The 18,302-nt window shown below is 41.3% G+C and overlaps 1 protein-coding gene across 1 annotated transcript in view; it reads right to left on the reverse strand.

Moving 5' to 3' along the window:
- Window positions 1–17,823, reverse strand: part of stard13b (StAR related lipid transfer domain containing 13b) — a 62,601-nt gene extending 44,778 nt beyond the window's left edge. The window contains exons 1-5 of the mRNA XM_030744568.1: window positions 17,695–17,823; window positions 15,364–16,344; window positions 10,285–10,428; window positions 8,992–9,141; window positions 1,719–1,752 (exon numbers count right to left, since the gene is read on the reverse strand). Of these exons, the coding sequence (XP_030600428.1) occupies window positions 1,719–1,752; window positions 8,992–9,141; window positions 10,285–10,428; window positions 15,364–16,254 (1,219 nt within the window). The 5' untranslated portion in view covers window positions 16,255–16,344; window positions 17,695–17,823. The remainder of the gene's footprint in view (window positions 1–1,718; window positions 1,753–8,991; window positions 9,142–10,284; window positions 10,429–15,363; window positions 16,345–17,694) is intronic.
- Window positions 17,824–18,302: the final 479 nt, after the last annotated feature.

Genomic DNA, 18,302 nt, shown 5'->3' on the forward strand with positions numbered 1-18,302 from the left:
AGCCAAAATATCCAACTTTAAATTTTATGGAAACTTTTCATCAGAAATGATTTGGTGGGAATCTCTTACCAGTGCTGACTGACTCACTCACTCTCAGTTTCCAAGAATCAGTCAGAGCACATATCTCATTCACACCAGCAGACCGCACATCAGTTATCTGCTTCATAAAAGTGACATGGAATCTTTCCAGACCATAACGTCCACTTGTGTGGCACAATCGTGTACAACTGAGGTCATGTGAGAGTGCAATCTGAGTCTAAAATGGCATCTACCCAAATCCTGCAGCTGCCCCCCAAGGCCTACATCACACTAGGCCAAATATTTCCTCACAGCAAAACAGAAACAATGATCTGGCATGCTGCCTAATTTTAACCGCCATGTGACCAATGTATAAAAGGCCCATAAAACAAGAGTCTGTGCATTTGGACATTCTTGAGACACAGTTGGGAGGGAGGGAGCTGCCACCTGTGGCCATCAGTCTTATTGTCTGAAGGCTGAGGAATGTCACCATGTGAGCCAGAGGACAATGCAGCATCAGAGTGCGCAGAGATTTTTTTTTATTTTTTATAACATGCCACACAAGACAGCACGAGTTCAATGATGGTACGCTGGCTGTGGACCAAGACTGAAGATTCCTCAAACACTTTATGATCCAGGCATAAAGTTTCAAGGCATCAAAATTTAAAGTTTCGTGGTTTTATGCTTTTAAATTCTTTGAGTGTCAGCGTCATATCCTTTTCTTACAGCATTCGTAGCGGTAGTTTCACTGCACGGGGAACAGAAATGGATATGATCTGCTTCCCCTCCGACTAAAAATCATGGAGCAATAATTGAGTTCAGACGAGCAAAAACAGGACACTGCAACTGTCAAGTCAGTTCCAAGTGTGCACTGACTTGACAATTCTATTCAGTTCCATTATACCTGGGGGTATAAGTCAGAATAATTTGTTTTGTGAGCTCCTGTACACATTTTTCTTTGTGTACATGCTGACACTATAAAGCTGGTATAAAAAGGTAGAGTGAATCTAATCAACATCATGACCTTAAATATAAATTGATGTCTGCTACCTCTGAGGAAACCTTCTAACAGTACCCTAGATGTAACCAGTCCAACATAGTGCATTACTGTAAATATTACCACAATACTACACAACATTGTCCTGCCTTCCTTACATCTTTCTCCATCTATCTGTGTTGCATATTAATCATTATTTCATGACTGAGCAAGTATCTCCATCACTGGAAGTAACTTCAGGCTGAAGCGCATAAAAAATTCAGCAGTAATGTGCATTAACCTGCCTATTTAATTCCATAGCTAAAGCTCATAGCTAAATAAATATAATTACCATTACTTTCATTGTAATTCTGACTAAATATGCAGGTGCAAGCAATGTTTATTGAGCTTTCTAATATGCATTTATTCCCCACTGCTTTCAGATATGCCCAGCCATTTTCTCCACCAGCTTTTTATGGTCGCATGCTCTCCCAGCATGCATCTTTGTTTGGACGAGTAGCCACTAACAAGACGACTCTCCAACATGGCACGCGTGTTTGTGGACGTTAAATCAACACTGAGGATCAGAGATCCAAACTCTTATGTGAGGTGATCGTGTTAACTTTTGAGAAACAATAAAAGCACTCTGCATCTAAAAAAAATCCTGAAAAACAAAACAAAACAAAAAAAGAACTAAAATGCAAAAACAGAAATATTCTCTTACCTGCACATGCTGCATTGGTCACCTTACTGAACATCTGCAAGACAGAAAACATTAAAATATCGGTCACTGTAGCAGGACCACTGGAAGAAAAGAATGTGAGTAACGACCATAAATGAATATTGTCACCACAGCAGCTCCACTTTGGCAGCCATGTACAGCGATCCACATTTTTTGCAATGAAAATCCTTCAGAAACACCCAGAACAGTCTTCCTGCATTATTGAATATTAACTTATTCCTTTTAAAATGAGATGTGATGAGACACTCATCGGCCTGCTGTTCCCAAAAAGGCCAAAGAAAAACTACCAGTTACTGAATTGTTTCTTTGGAATACACTAAGTATTGGGAAATGTGTGGAAATGAGGTGCCGGTGTACGTGTCACTGCAAAACGAAGCAGATCAGCATATTCTTTATAATTTTTTATTAATGGCTATTTTTGAAGTTAATGAAACACTACTACTGACTTTAAAGGTCAAGGGACTGAAAAATGTTCCTGCTCTGGATTGGACAGGATCTCTCTCTTCCTTTTCCCTTTGGAGGCGGGGGGGGCACTGGTTTGATTGTCTGCCCTGTTTCCACATTTCTTCATGGCACAGACAAAATGCTGTATATAGTCCCAAGATGCCTTTTTATAAAACTGCTGATTCTCCATTATGACTGTCAACATGGAAGAAGCCCACAGGGCACTATTTGGATCTTCTATCAACATATCGGCAAAGATTTAAACTGCAAACTTGCATTTTAGCTCTAGTCTGGATGAGCGGCCCACTAAACGTGGTGTTCACTTTGCTGTCTTTGTTAGATAGTCATTTACACTTTAAGGCAGTATGGCAAATGAGGTCAGAGGACAGCAGGCAGTCAGCAGTACATTTTTTATTTACAAGTAAACAGAAAGTAGGGGAGTAATGTCTAACAAGTTTCTGGAAGGGGGAGGGGGAATTACCCAGGGTTAGCAGACTCAACCACTCAGTCCCCCCCCCCAGGCACAAAAATCCAACTCTCTTTGAGAATCAAATTCAAAAACAAGTCATGAAAGTATGACTCATACCCTTATACGTATATTTTTATCTCTGTTTAAACATAGACGAGTGGAGTGGGGCCTCTTCAAACTATGAGGTATAGCCACTGATGTATCCCTCATTACTGACTGTGAGATTTGGCACAGTCTGACAGAATTTCATCACATATCCAAACACTAAAAAGAGCGTTTTAATGTACAGACATGAAGAGAGTCCTTATCTCTGTACCGGCGAGAAATTTTCTGTAAATGCGGCCCTGATAAGTAAGTCTCAATGGGCCAGCTTTAGACCCAGTTTCAGAAATGAACACTCCAAAAACCAGATGCTGAGCCCCAGAGGAGACGTACCAATTTGACGAGGTTTCAAAGACATGAGCGCATCAATCATTCTCTCTGTCTCCATAGCCGCGGAAAAGTATTTCATCCCGAGTTATCTTGAGATCTGGCCCACTTAAAACACACATCGCCAAATTCAGGCCAATCGCAAACACACGCCAAAGGTTACAGGTCAGAAAATATGACATCCTAAAAAGAGAAGAAGCACAGAGTCCCTTTTCATGGCTGTTTTCAGAGGGAAAACTTCCCTTCGCTTGCACCGACAAGGATGTTTATATGGATGGACAAGTCTGTGTGGGTGAATGATAGATGCTGTCTCAACACACATGACAAGTCAACAGGGCAGTTAGGGGACCAGTCAGTCTGAATGAAAGACCAGCATGTCCTCTGTCTGCCCATCTCTGTCAACAGCAATTAAAGTAGGGGACCTCAACCCAAATACGTCTCTATTCACCAATCACAGAAAAGAGCCGGCCTCAAACAAACCTGTGCAGAACAGCAAGGTAAAGACAACTACTACAAACACGAGTAGTATAGGTACTTTTTAGGATATACAGCTGTAGTCAGTTTACATGCGCTCATTATGGGCATGGATGTTATGGTATTTTGGGGGCTTTTAATGATTTCTTTGAACTGTTGTTTTTCCAGGGTGGAACGTACAGCATACATTTTCAATGACTTTACAAACAAGAATTGGGTGCACAAGTTTGAATTTATTTTGGACTTTTTTTTTAAACCACACAGGGTCAGAAGTATACGTACAGGCTCAAATATATACACACGCACAAGTGTAATAAGTGGTGCTGAAGCTTCTACAATGTCTTTTAACCTTACAAGGCCAAGGCCTATTAACTTCTCGTTAGTGATCATAATTGATTACAGCATTAAAGCAATTTCTTTGATAGCACTTATTAGACTGACCAATACTCAGAACAATGGGAACGTCCAAGGAACTCAGTGAAGATCTAAGGAGAACTGTAGATTTACAAAAACTGGGAAGGTCTCTTTGATCCATTTCTAAACAACTGCAGATTCCAAGATCATCAGTTCTTACAACTGTGTATAAGTTGTTCGGATGTGTCACCACTTTGCCGAGTTTGGGAAGAAGGCCAAACAGTCATCCTCAGGTGAGCAGAAATTGTTAGGATGTTTAGGAACAACCCAGGAGCTACCAAGGCTCAAGCCTGCCATGAGGTGAAAACAGCTGGAACAGCATCACTGTCCACAGTTAAGTTTTACATTTTAAACCTTGAATAAATCTTGTATATTCAAACTATCCAACTTCCCTGTGTCTTAATGACAGAGCTGCGAAACTCTATTAACTTACTCAGCATTTTTGGTGGCTTTCCTTCAGAGCTTCAGAGATGTTGGACTTTATTACTATAGTGGGTCTTTTCCAGTCTTACCGACCATAGGGCTTACAATGCACTCATATTCACACGGTGCTTTAATATTAAACTACTGTGCGGTGCTTCCTCTCACACACTCTGCTGCTTTGTCCACAGCAGCTGTTACTTTTAGTCTGTATTATGTGTTTTTCCATCAGCTGCTCTGAAGCCAGAAGACTAATTCATGTTTGTGATGGTCAGGTGCTGCTAGCATCACCCCCCCTTTAATGTGAACGTGCTTGTAGCTAGATTGAGAAACCCTGGGTTGATTTATCGAGCTGATAACCACCGTCATGTGACCGCTTAGCCCGATGTTAGGATAAGTTATGCCAGATCACAGAAAGATATTGCGCCTATGCTGAATTTGCTTCATAGTACAGAACCCAGGAAAATGCAGGAAGTAAACGGTGCACCTGTGCACAGAGTGGAGCTGCACTGTGATTCAAATGAACATTGAGTTCAATGCAATTTAGACATAAGTCCAGCGGACTGATCAAATTAGAAAAGCATGTTTAGAGAAAAAAGGATGAAAGAGATGTGTCCCTTTAACTTTTGTAAATCAAATGACTAACTATTCATAGAAATTGATTTTTTTATGACAAGAGACTAAACATTTGTATGACATTATTAATGAATAAAAACTTTTTAAAAAATTCCACGAGAGGAATATTTTGGCTATACATGTGCAAAACATCTTGTTGCCATCATGTAATTATAAGAATGAGCATCTCCCTCCAACAAGGCACAATCTTCATCCACATCTGAGGCATTCCAGCTCAGATAAGGAGGAAGATATGAACTGCATTCCAGTGTTCAGAGATGTTACAGATGTAGGCGAGTCAAAGTTTGTCATCCAGGTGTCATAAACCTTTACCAGATGTTTCATAAAACATCTGTAAGTTAAGCTGCAATTACCAATTCCAGCAGCACGTTTTATCTCACACATTTAGCTAGTTTACTCTTTGACTCCAAGACTGTGATTCAGACCTCATCGCAATCTCACTCCCGCCTGTCAGAAAGTTCATATGGACCTTAGAGCTCTCGTGTAAGGGAGCCAAAGAAGAAAAACCTCTCGACATGTGCGATCGTGTGGCATTTGCAAAAATGAGCTTGTTTACTCGCTCATGGAGAGATAGCATTACAGATATGGTGTGTAGTGACCACTGGACAGACCTCTTGAACAGCCTAAACCATTTCATCACTGAAGAACGACATGAACTCATTATCCTTAGGGTTACACTGCAGCCAAAACACCCCTGTCTGTAAAATATGTGAACATATGCAGCTGTTCTGGCACCAAGTTTTAACCCATGCTGCCATCATTTCCAAGAGGTACTCATGGGTTTCACAGAATAGACAGGTGCCATCTATTCTGAGAACCAGTCTTATTTCATCTGAAGTGCCCAGAGACCCTGAACAAAATGATCTATTTTGTTTAGTGACAACAAAATCCAGGCTGTGGTTTCCTGTTGCAGCTAAATCTTTCCATAGAACTACTGTCATAATGTAAGAAGATGTCACAAAGTGATACTGAAAATGTGTATTTGGGGAATTTGACTGGATATTAATAGTTTGTTTTTTTACCACCCCCCTTTATATTCTGGTAATCTTTCAGTTTCAGTGGTTTCTAAATACTCAAATGCTTTGCCCATAAGAAGTGAGTCATGCCTCTCTAAGAATGTTTGACGGACCTTATTTCAAATCCAAGCCTTAAGTATTTACAGATGTGTAGACAGATGAACCTCGTACCTAGGCTGCTGGGGGGTTCCCGTGATGCACTGAGTATTTTTTTCATTCACCTCTTTTTACTCTGTTTATACCCCACTCTGCATTTAATCATTAGTTATTATTAATCTCTGGCTCTCTTCCACAGTGTGTCTTTTGTCTCTCTCCCCTCAGCCCCAACCGGTCTCAGCAGATGACCCCCCCTCCCTGAGCCTGTTTCTGCTGGAGGTTTCTTCCTGTTAAAAGGGAGTTTTTCCTTCTCACTGTTACCAAGTGCTGCTCATAGGGGGTCGTTTTGACTGTTGGGTTTTCTCTGTAATTACTGTCTTTACCTTACAATGTAATGCCTCTTGAGGCGACTGTTTGTTGTGATTTGGTGCTATATAAACAAAACTGAATTGAACTGAATTGAATGAAAAGATGTGCAGATTGGAAATGAAAAAAATCAAAATTCCAATGATGAATTTACTTTTAAATGGATTCACACTGAAAATGTTTACCTTTTGGAACTTTTTTTGTCTACACACTTTAATTTTAACAGTGCAGGTGAAAATATGTTGATGCTTGAAGTCGCTGAATTTCAAGCTGCAGCCAAACGGTCTCTGATGTGGCAACCAGAGACCGTAGAAACTCCTTGACATTCGGTGACTTCGAGCAACTACTGAAAAGAAAAAAAATAACACTGTCAATGCAAAGCGGGTGGGTGCTGAGATTAACTTCTCAACTTCAAGAAAAGTAACTGAAGCGGCTAAAAAAAAAAAAAAAAAAAAAGAGCCCATGAACACTGACATATGACCTAGGCAACAGGAGCTTCAAATGTCTGCAGGCAGCCAACTTGCAGACATTCGCAATGCTGCCGTGCGGGGACCAGAGTCCACAGAAACTCAATGGCAATCTGTGACTTAAAGTGAGCCTATCCCAGCTGCCACTGGGCGAAAGGCGGGGTACACCCTGGACAAGTTGCCAGTCTGTCGCAGGGCCAACACAGACAGACAGACCTTATTTAGTCATATATTTTTAAAAACATAATTGCGCATGTTTTCATTTTTGCTTAAACCTAATTTTGATTTATTTGTTTGATTTTCAAGCCTGTCTGTTCTTGTCTAAGTGTAGTTTGTATTTATACTATGCCATTCTGTACTGTAAATTTACTAATAAAGTTTCATTAACGTTCTGTGTCATGAACGGCTGTGTGGCAGGCAGGATTAGGACCCCAGTGCAAGACTCGGGAAATGAGGACTGAACTGAAACTCAGCTTATTGCTGGTACTTACAGGGACAAATACACTAGATACAAACAGACTGGACTGGAGCCAGAAATACACTAACTAGGAAACTAGGAAATGCAAGGGAATCATGGGAAAATAGAGCCAGGGAACATAGCGTGAGGGGAGCCAAAGACGAGGACACATCAAAAACCCAGAGGAGGACACAGACAGTATATACAAACATAAGGTAATCAGGGAGAGTGTCAACAGCAGGGGACAACAGGTGAACCAAATCTAACTAACGAGTCAAGGGAAGCAAAACTGAACACAAAGCACATGGCAAAATAAAACAGGAAGTGGACACAGAAACAGAAATGCAGACTTGACACAAGACAGGGAGGCGGGCACACTGAGAAATACAACAAATACAATACACATGAATGAACATAACCTATCAACTCAAGCAGAACAGGAAACACAACTGAATGGGTAGATAACTCAAATGGGGAACCAAGAACCAGAACCAAACCCTAGGAATATAAATATAAAGAAACAAACCAGGAGCTACAATAAAAAGGCATTTCAAAACCCTGGGTCCTAGACACAGAGACCATGACACTCGTCTCACTCGTCTCCTGTGTGGACACGCCATTAAAGCTGCATCCACACTGGAGTTCACGCATTGCTCTGAAGTTAACATGTGGCTGCTCGTGGACATTTGGGGCTCAGGTTACCTAGGTAAGTCTCTAATATATTTACTACCAGGTCATATGCCAATCAATGGTATCCTGAGCTGTCATTGATAATCGTGTCAATCGCCCCCCGGAAGTTGAGAAAGGTTTATCTCAGGCCCCGCCCACTTTGTGTTACCTGTGCTTATTTTGTCCATAGTTGATTTAAGTCACCAAATGTCATTCACTTTCTGTCACCACTTTGCTGTGAATCTCTTCCATTGGCAAAGCACTTGTATAATTGACTGTGACACCAAATATGTTTGTAAATTGAGTGAAAATGAAAAACAGGCTCAAAACAGAATGAGGGAAAAACTGCCGACCCCCTAATGTCTCTTAGTGCTAACCCCCACTTTAAGCCTTTATACAAAAGCATCTAAACAATTGTGAAAATCTGGAATTGTACTAAGCTGTAAATAAGTTTATATCTACTGTAAAGTTGGGTAATTTAAAAGAGAGTTTATGGGGATTTACTTGCTTATTTTTCATTTCTGAATGTTGGCGATTGGTGAGGTTACACTGACATTGAAATATGACCTTTGACTACCTGAATGTTTGAAATCAAAATCCCAATGACGACTTTAAAACGTTTCAGCGTTCCTAAGCTGTCACATTCACCAAAAGAGGTGTGTGGACAGGCAGACAACCTAAAAAGCTACTGCCTTGGGTCAACTGTCACTGGCAAAGCAGATAAAAACTAAAAAGGTCCAATTATATTTTCATTTATTTATAGATGGGAACAGAAAGAGAAGAATTCTCAGCTGAAGACAGGAACTTTGCATGTCCTGCTCTGCATACTGTAAGCTCTCACTGGCTCAGAGAAACTGTCTGGTGCTCACAGGAAGCTGTGATTCTTAGAAAAACTCACCGTCTTCTTGGTTCTTGCTCTTGTTCCTATTGAGGAGCTGCGAGGAGTAGAAGACCTCTCTCGGCTCTGACGTTCCTCTCTCTCTGGTCTTTGGAGAACTTGGTCATTCAGGGTTCGGTTTAACGTGGACTTTGAAAATCCACCATCCCACTGCAACAACAACACAACAGCAGACTGCCAATAACGCTATTTGGTCAAACAGAAAAGGACAGGATGGGCTCAACGGCGGCCACGGGAAAAGAAAACAAGAGGCTATGGTCGGCGTCTGGGGAAGTGAAATCTCCACTCTCAATTCAGCTTGACAGAAGCACACAAAGGAGCCTGTATGTGTGCATCTTCTTTTGAGGGGGCAGAGTATGACCTTGTCAAATATCCCAGTAAAGATGTCTTGTCTTCTTGCCCAGTTGCCTGTCATTATTTAAAGCAAGTAAAAGTGAATGCCTGGGATGGTTATGCAGATGCCTGTGAGGCATGTAAGCCTCTCGCAGCCATTCCTAATGAACCAGATCATACAAACTCCCTTCCAACACAACAGCTCCTCTGTGTGGTGCATACATATGGAGCCCAAAAGAGCACTTTTGTTCATGAATGCTAACTCTTGTGGGATATTTCATGAAACACGCCACCATGAGAAGGGCCCTTTTTAGAAAACAGTTGCACGGTCGCAGTTGCGTTGTCAAACGTACAATAGCAGCCTGTTCCTGCTGCAACGCTCTTATCGTGCTAAAGCACTGTAGATTCCAGTATCATATGTAAGAGCTGCAGACCTACGCGATTAAACAGACTAAGAGGCACAGAGATACTTCTAGACAGTGTAACAAAGCCCATAGTGTCACAGGCTTTATTACCATGTCTTACAAGCCACGCACCACATTATAGCTCCCTCCACACACTGGGTTTATGGATTATTCCTATTTAAGAGCCCATCTGAATTCTAACCTAATGTGTAACACTTTAAAAATGACACCAGGACATAAAAATTTGAACACCTGTTACTTACAGGTCCAAATAATCTTTTGGGATTTTTTTTTTTCTCCATTCAGAGCAAGCTAAACTGATTTACAGAAATTTAAAAAGTGTGACCAAGTACGCAGCGTGGACCTGACGGGAATGTAGACGCACAAACTGCGGCACTTCACACATCACAAGGTGCTGAAGGTGAAAGTGCTGCAGTCTGCATGCTGCTTTATAACACATACAGTAATACGTACTGTCAATTCTGCATGGGGATCAAAATACAAGACTCATTGCTAATTATAGCTATGATGTCAAGCTGTGCAAACAGACACTAACCTGTTTCTTGCGGGTGGTGCAGGGTGTGTTGGAGGGGGACGACCTTGCACTCAGAGCCTCCTCTATGTCCAGATTAAGCTGGTCTAGTTTCCTCATCAGCTGAGTTATTGACTCCGACCAGGGAGATTTGACCTGTGGAGACTCCTGTGGGTAATCAGGGAAACTCAGATAAGAGAAGACAAGCGATCAGTGCCATTATATAATATTCAGGTAAAGACTGAGTCTATATGCAAACATACTGTAGAATCCCAAACTATCAGGAGCTGTTTGCAATTTTCTTTTTTAAATCTTTTTTCTTTAGTTTCCCAAAATTGGGCATTTTTGAAATAGTTGTGACTTATTTTCTTTATTAATTCATCTTTAGTATTGCTACAAGTATTTTAATAGACTTTTCACAAAATATTTGCATCCTAATTCTTGCAAGTTTTAACTGTCCATCCATTTCTTAGTTCAGTTTGACACATGCCAGCTTTGAGGTAAGGTGTGAACATCTGTCAATTTAACACGTCCCCGTAAACGTGAAAAGAGTTACAGACAAACCCAAAAAAAGCATCTTGTAAATTGCAGATGCTACATCAGAGCGCTGCTTTGCTGCCATCCGTGCATGGAAATGTGATATCCTCAGAATGAAAGAGCAGAAGTGCAGGGTTACAGACATGTGTGTCATACAAGGCATGATGGAGCACCCTGGACTGGCTTTCACCTCTCCCCAGACACACAGTGTGTATATAAATAGACCCTCCTCACACAGACAGGAGCTGCGTCTGTGCTTCTGGAGGTCCATCCTCATAAATCAGCTGGATACACTTCAGTTACCAAGGCACAAATTATCATTGCTGTTCTGTACTCCGAGCAGATATCATTGTGTGTTTTCCTTGCGTATCCCTGGGAAAGCTCAAATTCAACAGCACTCGTGCATACCCTTTTCAAGAACCCCAGTATGAAAGCATGGATTTTCTTGTGGATCAATGCAAAATTCACAGTAGTAACAGTTTTTGGGAGGCTGACAGACAGATATATACTGCAGGAAGTCTGTTGAAACTGTATTCCAGTACAAAGAACTGGAAATTGAGTTCAGATCAAGAAAGATTCACTCTCAGTTTATCCAGTACAGCCGTGTTTTTGTGTGAGGTGAATGTACCAAGGCTGCTTTGAAACTTGAAACTTGTTAATACTTTGTCATCTCAGCTCCTTCCCAGATACTTTGTTGCTTAGATTTGGATTAAAACAAGAGGTAAGAGTGTGTGACAATCCTAATTCCAGGCTTTGTTTCCTCAGAATCACAGATGGTTACAGATAGTGATGCCCGTGACTTTCTCTTTCTGAATGAATGTTGATCGACTCCAGTTTACAGTTAAACGTGCAGAGGTGGTGATCATCAACCACCTCCACAAAACCATCAGGCAATACCCTGGAAGTTAAACTAAAACGCGTGACTGAGCTTTCTGTAAACAAGTCATTTTCTCCAGCATTAGAGATGGCTTTCCTGAATGAGTATTCTGTTAGGGAAATCCCGACAACGCTTTGGAAAAGGGTACATTTCCAGTCAGAAGGCCTTTCTTTTTAAATGTTTGGGAAAAAAAAGAAAGAAGGAAAACCCAATGAATAGAATAAATATAAGCTATCTTATCTACTTTAAAGCCAGTTTGCCACTAATTCATACTTATTAATCCATCTCTATAAATGCTGTGGCACTGAGGTAAGTAATAATAACAGTAGGGGTAACATTAATAATAACAATAATATGCCTTTCTCCTGTTTTGACTATAAACAGCTTTCCTGCAAATCAATCTCAATGTAGCAGTACATTTAAATCATATTACAACCTTATATTGCATTCTTCCTAAATTGTGATGGCTTGAGGAATGAGACACCTTTCAGCCTGCTTACCAGTCACGGTCAGCTGACTGACCCACCACTGGAAGAAAGTGCTTCCTTCCACTCAATCCCAGAGGAATGACCTAAATCTGGCCAATCCCCCGCTGACCTCTGACGCCCGAGGGGTCCTCAGGGGTCACCAAAGAGGAAAAAATAAAGTGTCCTTTCTCCGCTCGGTCTTTCTTCCATGACTGATTGGGGGAGTGTAAAAGGTTTGACACTGGATCAGTATGTTCAGACTGCTCAATCCTCCACGTCTGCTTTACAAATAAAAGGAATTCTCTAACAGAAACCAAACTCTGTCCTGTGGTGGATGAACCACAGGACCACCGCTGTAAAAAAGTAAGATGTGAACAATAATGATGAATCTGTGCTTGAGTTTTCCTTTTTATGCAAGCTTTATCAGAATATTTGAAATTCAAGAATACACATGTTCCTGTGTCAGCTTCTGTTTGTGTTTCTGAGGTATGCTGAAGATCGAAAAGACGGCATTTTCCTGTTTGTGTTTTTAAAAATCATGGAAGCAAAAGGTTTTGAATATAGTGAAAACATATTAGATGACACTGCAGATTGAATAAATTCTACTATCTATTCTGTTATGACCACTGAAATAGGCTTTCAGGATCAGGTCACATTAGGCTTTAACATTAGGCTCATTAGTTTCTATCTTTTATACTGTACTAACCTTTAATATAATAATTTCTTATTCACTTGTTCATGGTTTCTGTTATTTCAGAGTGTGTTATTTGATATTTATGAGTATTTATGAAGATCTCAAAATTCATCTCAGACTGGAATTAAAACTCAGCCTTGTGGTAAGCTGTGTAAGGATGGGAATATATGATTGGCAATATAACAGTAAAAAAATATACAAAGTGATCCAAAAAATATTTGGTGAACTTAAAAACATGAAATTAAATGAGACCTCAGTGCATATTTGCGCAACAACGTTAAGACCAGACTGTTTTGAAGTCAGGGTGAGGAGACCATTCGCTTTAAGATCTGAACTGAAGCCCCAGCGCAGTGCTCAGTATTTGAACTCTTTACATCGAGAGTTAAAAAGCTGAAATACCATCATTTTTATAAAGATATTAGTCGGGCAGGTGACAGGAAAAAAAAAAATGCAGAAGAAAAAGAAGCTGAAGATCTTGTGAGGTGGACTGCTAATTAACCCTGGGTGTCAGGCAAACACAAATGCAAGAACCAGATGCCTCATTCTGGCATAAACTTGAGCCAAAATCTGCAACACACTCACACACTGCCTCTGTTTAGTGACATCCCCACAAGGTGCTGCTCCGGAATGTGGCCACTTCTACTTAGAATGAGACAAATTCCAGAGGAGACTTGACGCTCAAGTGAGACACTACCCTTGATTCATCTCCTCGTGCCTTTCCCTTCAATCCCGACCTGACAACTGTGTAAAGCCCTCACACCACAGCAACTGAGCTGGTATGAGTCAGTCCTTTAGATAAATGCATTAACGTTATCATCCGGGGACAACAACATGTGAGCCGAGTATAACTTTATCAGCGTAAATTGGCCACATTGTAAACCCCAGCATAGCGGCTTTGACATGGAAATGAGGAGTTAAGAGTGTGAGCTCTGGGCTCGCTGCCTAGTCTGCGCCACCCACAGTGAGTGTCAGAGATCACCATGGAGGTATCCAAATGTAGCAGCCGGTCATGTGAAAGGGCAACAGCTACCTGGCAGCTTGGAAGAATAAATTACATTCCTAATATCCTGTGCTGGAAAATACCCCATGAACACAGCCATAGCCATATCTGTAGAGGGGGAAAGATAAGTGAAGAAATGTGTCATTTTAGAGGCATTAAGTTACAGTTGAGCATAATGAGTTGAAGTGAAGGGGGAGTTGTGAGCTACCAGAGTGTCAGCTTCATGCAAATGGTGCCCTCAAATGGTTCATTTTAACTACTGCAACTGTGTGAAATTTCAGTAATAATCTATCACTTCAAGGTGACTTGACTAACTAACTTGAATCATCATCTCGGGCATTCAACAGTGAGATGTTTAAATGATTCAATCAGTCCAGCGTTCTTATTGTGCAAAGAGTTTGAAATCGAGTCTCAAACGATGATATCCGCTTATTATTCTGTTATTATTCACTTTCAACACTTATTCAAACAACTAGTTGCTTAAAAGTAGAAAATCCCATGCTTAGCTTACAGTAACCATCTCATCACAGCCTGCCATAAGATAACACAGTTTGTGGTGCGATAGCACGAGAAACATTTGCTGTTGTCCTTTAATAATATTTATAACAGACTCCCTGGATTCCCTGCATTCCTCCAGTCTTCTCCAAAACAACCTGGCATTACAACATCTTACCCAACCAACAGGCCACTCGCACTTCACTCTGCCCTGCTTAGATAGACTGTTTAAAAAAGCATGACAGCTATGTGAAATTGGATATGTTCCCCTCAGCTGTAGTGGGATACATATTTAATGGATTAGAAGATGGGTGTTTTAATAGGGCAATAAAGATTAGTGACAGCTTTGGACAAAGATGAGGCAGAAAGCTCAGTAACAGCAGGCTAATACGGCCTAGCAAAATGCTGCTGCCTGCTGATGGAGTGAAAAGAAAGAACCGCAAACAGCTTTGTACTCCACAAATGTGGAGTCTGTCCTCCCACATGCTCACAGCAACTGCACATTATCTCTCAGTGTCATGATAGCTACCTCACAGATATGTGCTGATTCAGTACAGCTTTTCCTTCAGTGGAGCAAACAGACAAATCATGGAAATATCACATGAATTCAGATCTGGGAATGTAACTACATTATCGGTATATCCTTTCCCCCTTTTTTAAAATATCATAGTCTACAACACAATATTTTATTTCCCTCCGAGTGTCACTTTGTGACACAATTCACCATTTTTAGCACACGTTGGACAACATTTCACATGTGCCAAATTCAGCTACAGGGTGAATTTGGCACAGCACTGAGCCAGCATTTAGAGATGAATGTACTATTGTGACTTTTATCAGATTTGCCAAAAAAATAAAAAATGCTTTAGGCTAACTCTGACCCATTTCCAGTTTCTTTTCTGTTGCTCCAGAAACATCTAAACTGATCAATGAAACAAATATGAGGTTGTGCAATCAAAAATAACTTGTGTTTTTTTATGTTATTAATTGATTAATACTGCAATACTGCAACACAGAATACTTTTAAATGTACCTTCTCACTGCTGGTTTCCCCCTCTGCCTCATAACTGCAGCTTCTCGGCATGTAATTGTTTCCTGCTTGTGCACTCATGCAACTTTTCTTGTTCTCTTTGTCTTTGCCTGTGCTCCTTTGTTTGAGGCAGACGTCGAGATCTCGACTGTGAGGTAGCTCCAGAAACACATCGTCATTGTCATCATCATCATCATCATCATCATCACCATCAGGATGACCATTGTTGTCCTCCTTCTCCCCCTCCTGTGATGAGCCTCCATCATCAGAGCTCTCATTGACAAAAGCATAGCTGCTGCCTCCGGTGGGGCAGGTGTAGTCTGAGAAGGTAATGGAACTCTGTTTGTGCTTCACAATGTGCGGCAGATCCAGAACTCTCCGGCCACACTCAGGAACAGCTGCAGGGACCTCAGCGGTAGGAATTGGGTCCAAATTCTTTCGGTCTGTTTTCAGATATTCACAGTTTAAATCCAGCGTCTGATGAGGATGATTCTGAACAGCGTGGCCTGACTGGTCTTCTGCTTCAGGAACATGAGGTGGAACGCGGCCGTCCTGATTTGACCTGTGGGATACAGCAACAATTTTTAGTTCAAGAAGCTGAGCTGTATCCAGAGACGCTTCTCCGGGGATGACTGACCTTTCTTCAGGCTCCTGAAAACACACGCTCTCCACAGAGTCAATGTTTTCATGTGTGAAGAGTGCGCTTTGGGCTTTAGAGAAAAAATCATGCCCTCTGTGGTCGAGTGAGCCGTTAGCTGAGATAGCAGCACTTTGTGTGGATGAGTCTCCTGTGCAAAACGGCACTTTGTGCAATCCGAAAACCGTCCAAGACTGAGGTTGCTCCAAATTCACCTCTGATGGAATCTCCATTTTTGTTTTACTATAGTGTTTCATAATTCAAAACATAAATCCACAGGTACTTGAGCTTGATGTATCGGACGGCCATTTTTCATCCAAGATTCTCAAACTGTGAAGCAGACAAACCTGAAACAAACACACGTGAAAGATCAGCTGTAATTCATCTGAAAAAGCACATGGAAGATCACAGAGCACAGTGCACATAAACCAAGATGATACATACTCTGTGTCCTGTTATTACCGAAGCCCCACTACACATGTATAAATATGTATAATACAAAGCTTCTAAATCTAGCTTTAAACAGCCCTGAGTACATGTCATCCAGCCAAGAGTGTGGAGTGAAACTAAACTCAACATCTGGCTCAGGCTGGGCTGTTCAAGTCTGGATCTGTTTCACACCCAATAGTGGTGACATCACCGCACAGAGGAATCTGACTGCTATTCCACAGTTGGTGATTTATTACGCACACCACCATTCATCAGGGCAGAGGATGTCCATGGCCGACTGTGGTTAACATCCCGCTCACCCCTTCATTAAGCCCTTCTTTAAAACGCACCTTGGACAAGCCTGAGACATTCCAAGTGTGCATGGAAAGGCAAACAATTTCCTTATTTTGCCTCCAAACAAGCTTATCATCTCATTCATCCACAAAGACTTAACTCCAATGACTTTTTTCAAATGGGACAACAGTGCAATGATCCAGGAAGATTCCTAAACAAACATAACCTACAGGAGACCTGCTGTCTCCAATCAGCACGTATTAACAGCACAACACTTCAGAGCATTAATGTAAGCCCAGACTTTTATCTAGAAAATCATTTAGATACGTGTATTTACTTGAAAGTTAATTTGTGTAATTTAGCCCACGCGGGTCCCCGGTGTTTCTGTGAGAAAGCAGCAGTTGGCAATGCCTTTACATGGCCTTGAGACACTTGACACACAGTCATGCACAAACACACATGCACACAAACTTTGGAAAACAAGCAGATAAAGCACTCTCAGACAAGGACAAAATCTAACTGGGAAGACTGCTATACATATGAATCTGGAAAACCATGCAGCAATGTTACATAATAGGCTCTGTATAGGGTCTGCAGTACAACCTGTCCCTACATGGTGAATATAAAGTGTACAGAGGATTAGGGTACCGTCCAAGAAACCGCTTTTTTAAAAAAAAGCGCTATGCAAAGAAGGTCTCATTATCCTCAGATGAATGCAGGGCTGATTTAAATGAAGGGAAGAAGTCACAGAGGGAAAATAGACTCAGTGTGTTGACTGACATGGCAAGACCATTTCAAAAAAGTGAAAAGAGCATGCAGTCTTGGAGATTTTTGAAGAGAAAGAGAAACGCCTTAAATAGTATTTAGAAACAACATAGAGTGTAACGCACGACTCAGCCGACAATGATTAGAAAATAGTGAAGCTGACAGTCACTGTTTTCCTCAGTCATAAACTCGTGGAAGGCGACTCTTACCTGCAGAGTAGAAAAGAGTTGTGTGTGTTTCCTCAACAGTGTCACTGAAATCATGGCAAGATAGAAGCAGCAAGTTGGACAAAAACAAAGTTGGACGACCCCTCACAGAGGCACACATGTGCACATAGACTTACTCTGGCAAGCCTGCCATCACCCCCCCTCCTCCTCCTCCTCCTCCTACTCATGCGTTCCTCTGGGGGGGGTAACAGGACTGATCAGCTTGCTGCGACTACGACTCGGAATGTGCATAAGAGCGGGGAGAAAGTGTACTTGTTTGGAGATGGAAGGGGAGGAGAAAGGAGATGAGGTGGGCATGCAGAGCGGAGAGACCAGCAGCAGTTGGCAGTGTAAAATAACGAGGCGAAATGATTACAAGACCTCAAAAACAACCTCTGGAGGATGTCTGAGATCGCTGGCTGAACCGTCTGGGTACAAGAGGAACCACAGCTTTGAAACTGTGATGAGGAAGAATGCTTTCAGGTCATTCACCCTGTGCATCAGATAATATCTTTGTGAAGTTTTAATTTACAACTATACACTGATAAACTGTCAAAGTGTATCTAGATCACACAGCATACTAATGTATTCACATTATAAATCATAAATAC

The sequence above is a fragment of the Archocentrus centrarchus genome, chromosome 13 (genome assembly GCF_007364275.1).
Source record: "Archocentrus centrarchus isolate MPI-CPG fArcCen1 chromosome 13, fArcCen1, whole genome shotgun sequence".
In the NCBI taxonomy this organism is placed as follows: Eukaryota; Metazoa; Chordata; class Actinopteri; order Cichliformes; family Cichlidae; genus Archocentrus; species Archocentrus centrarchus.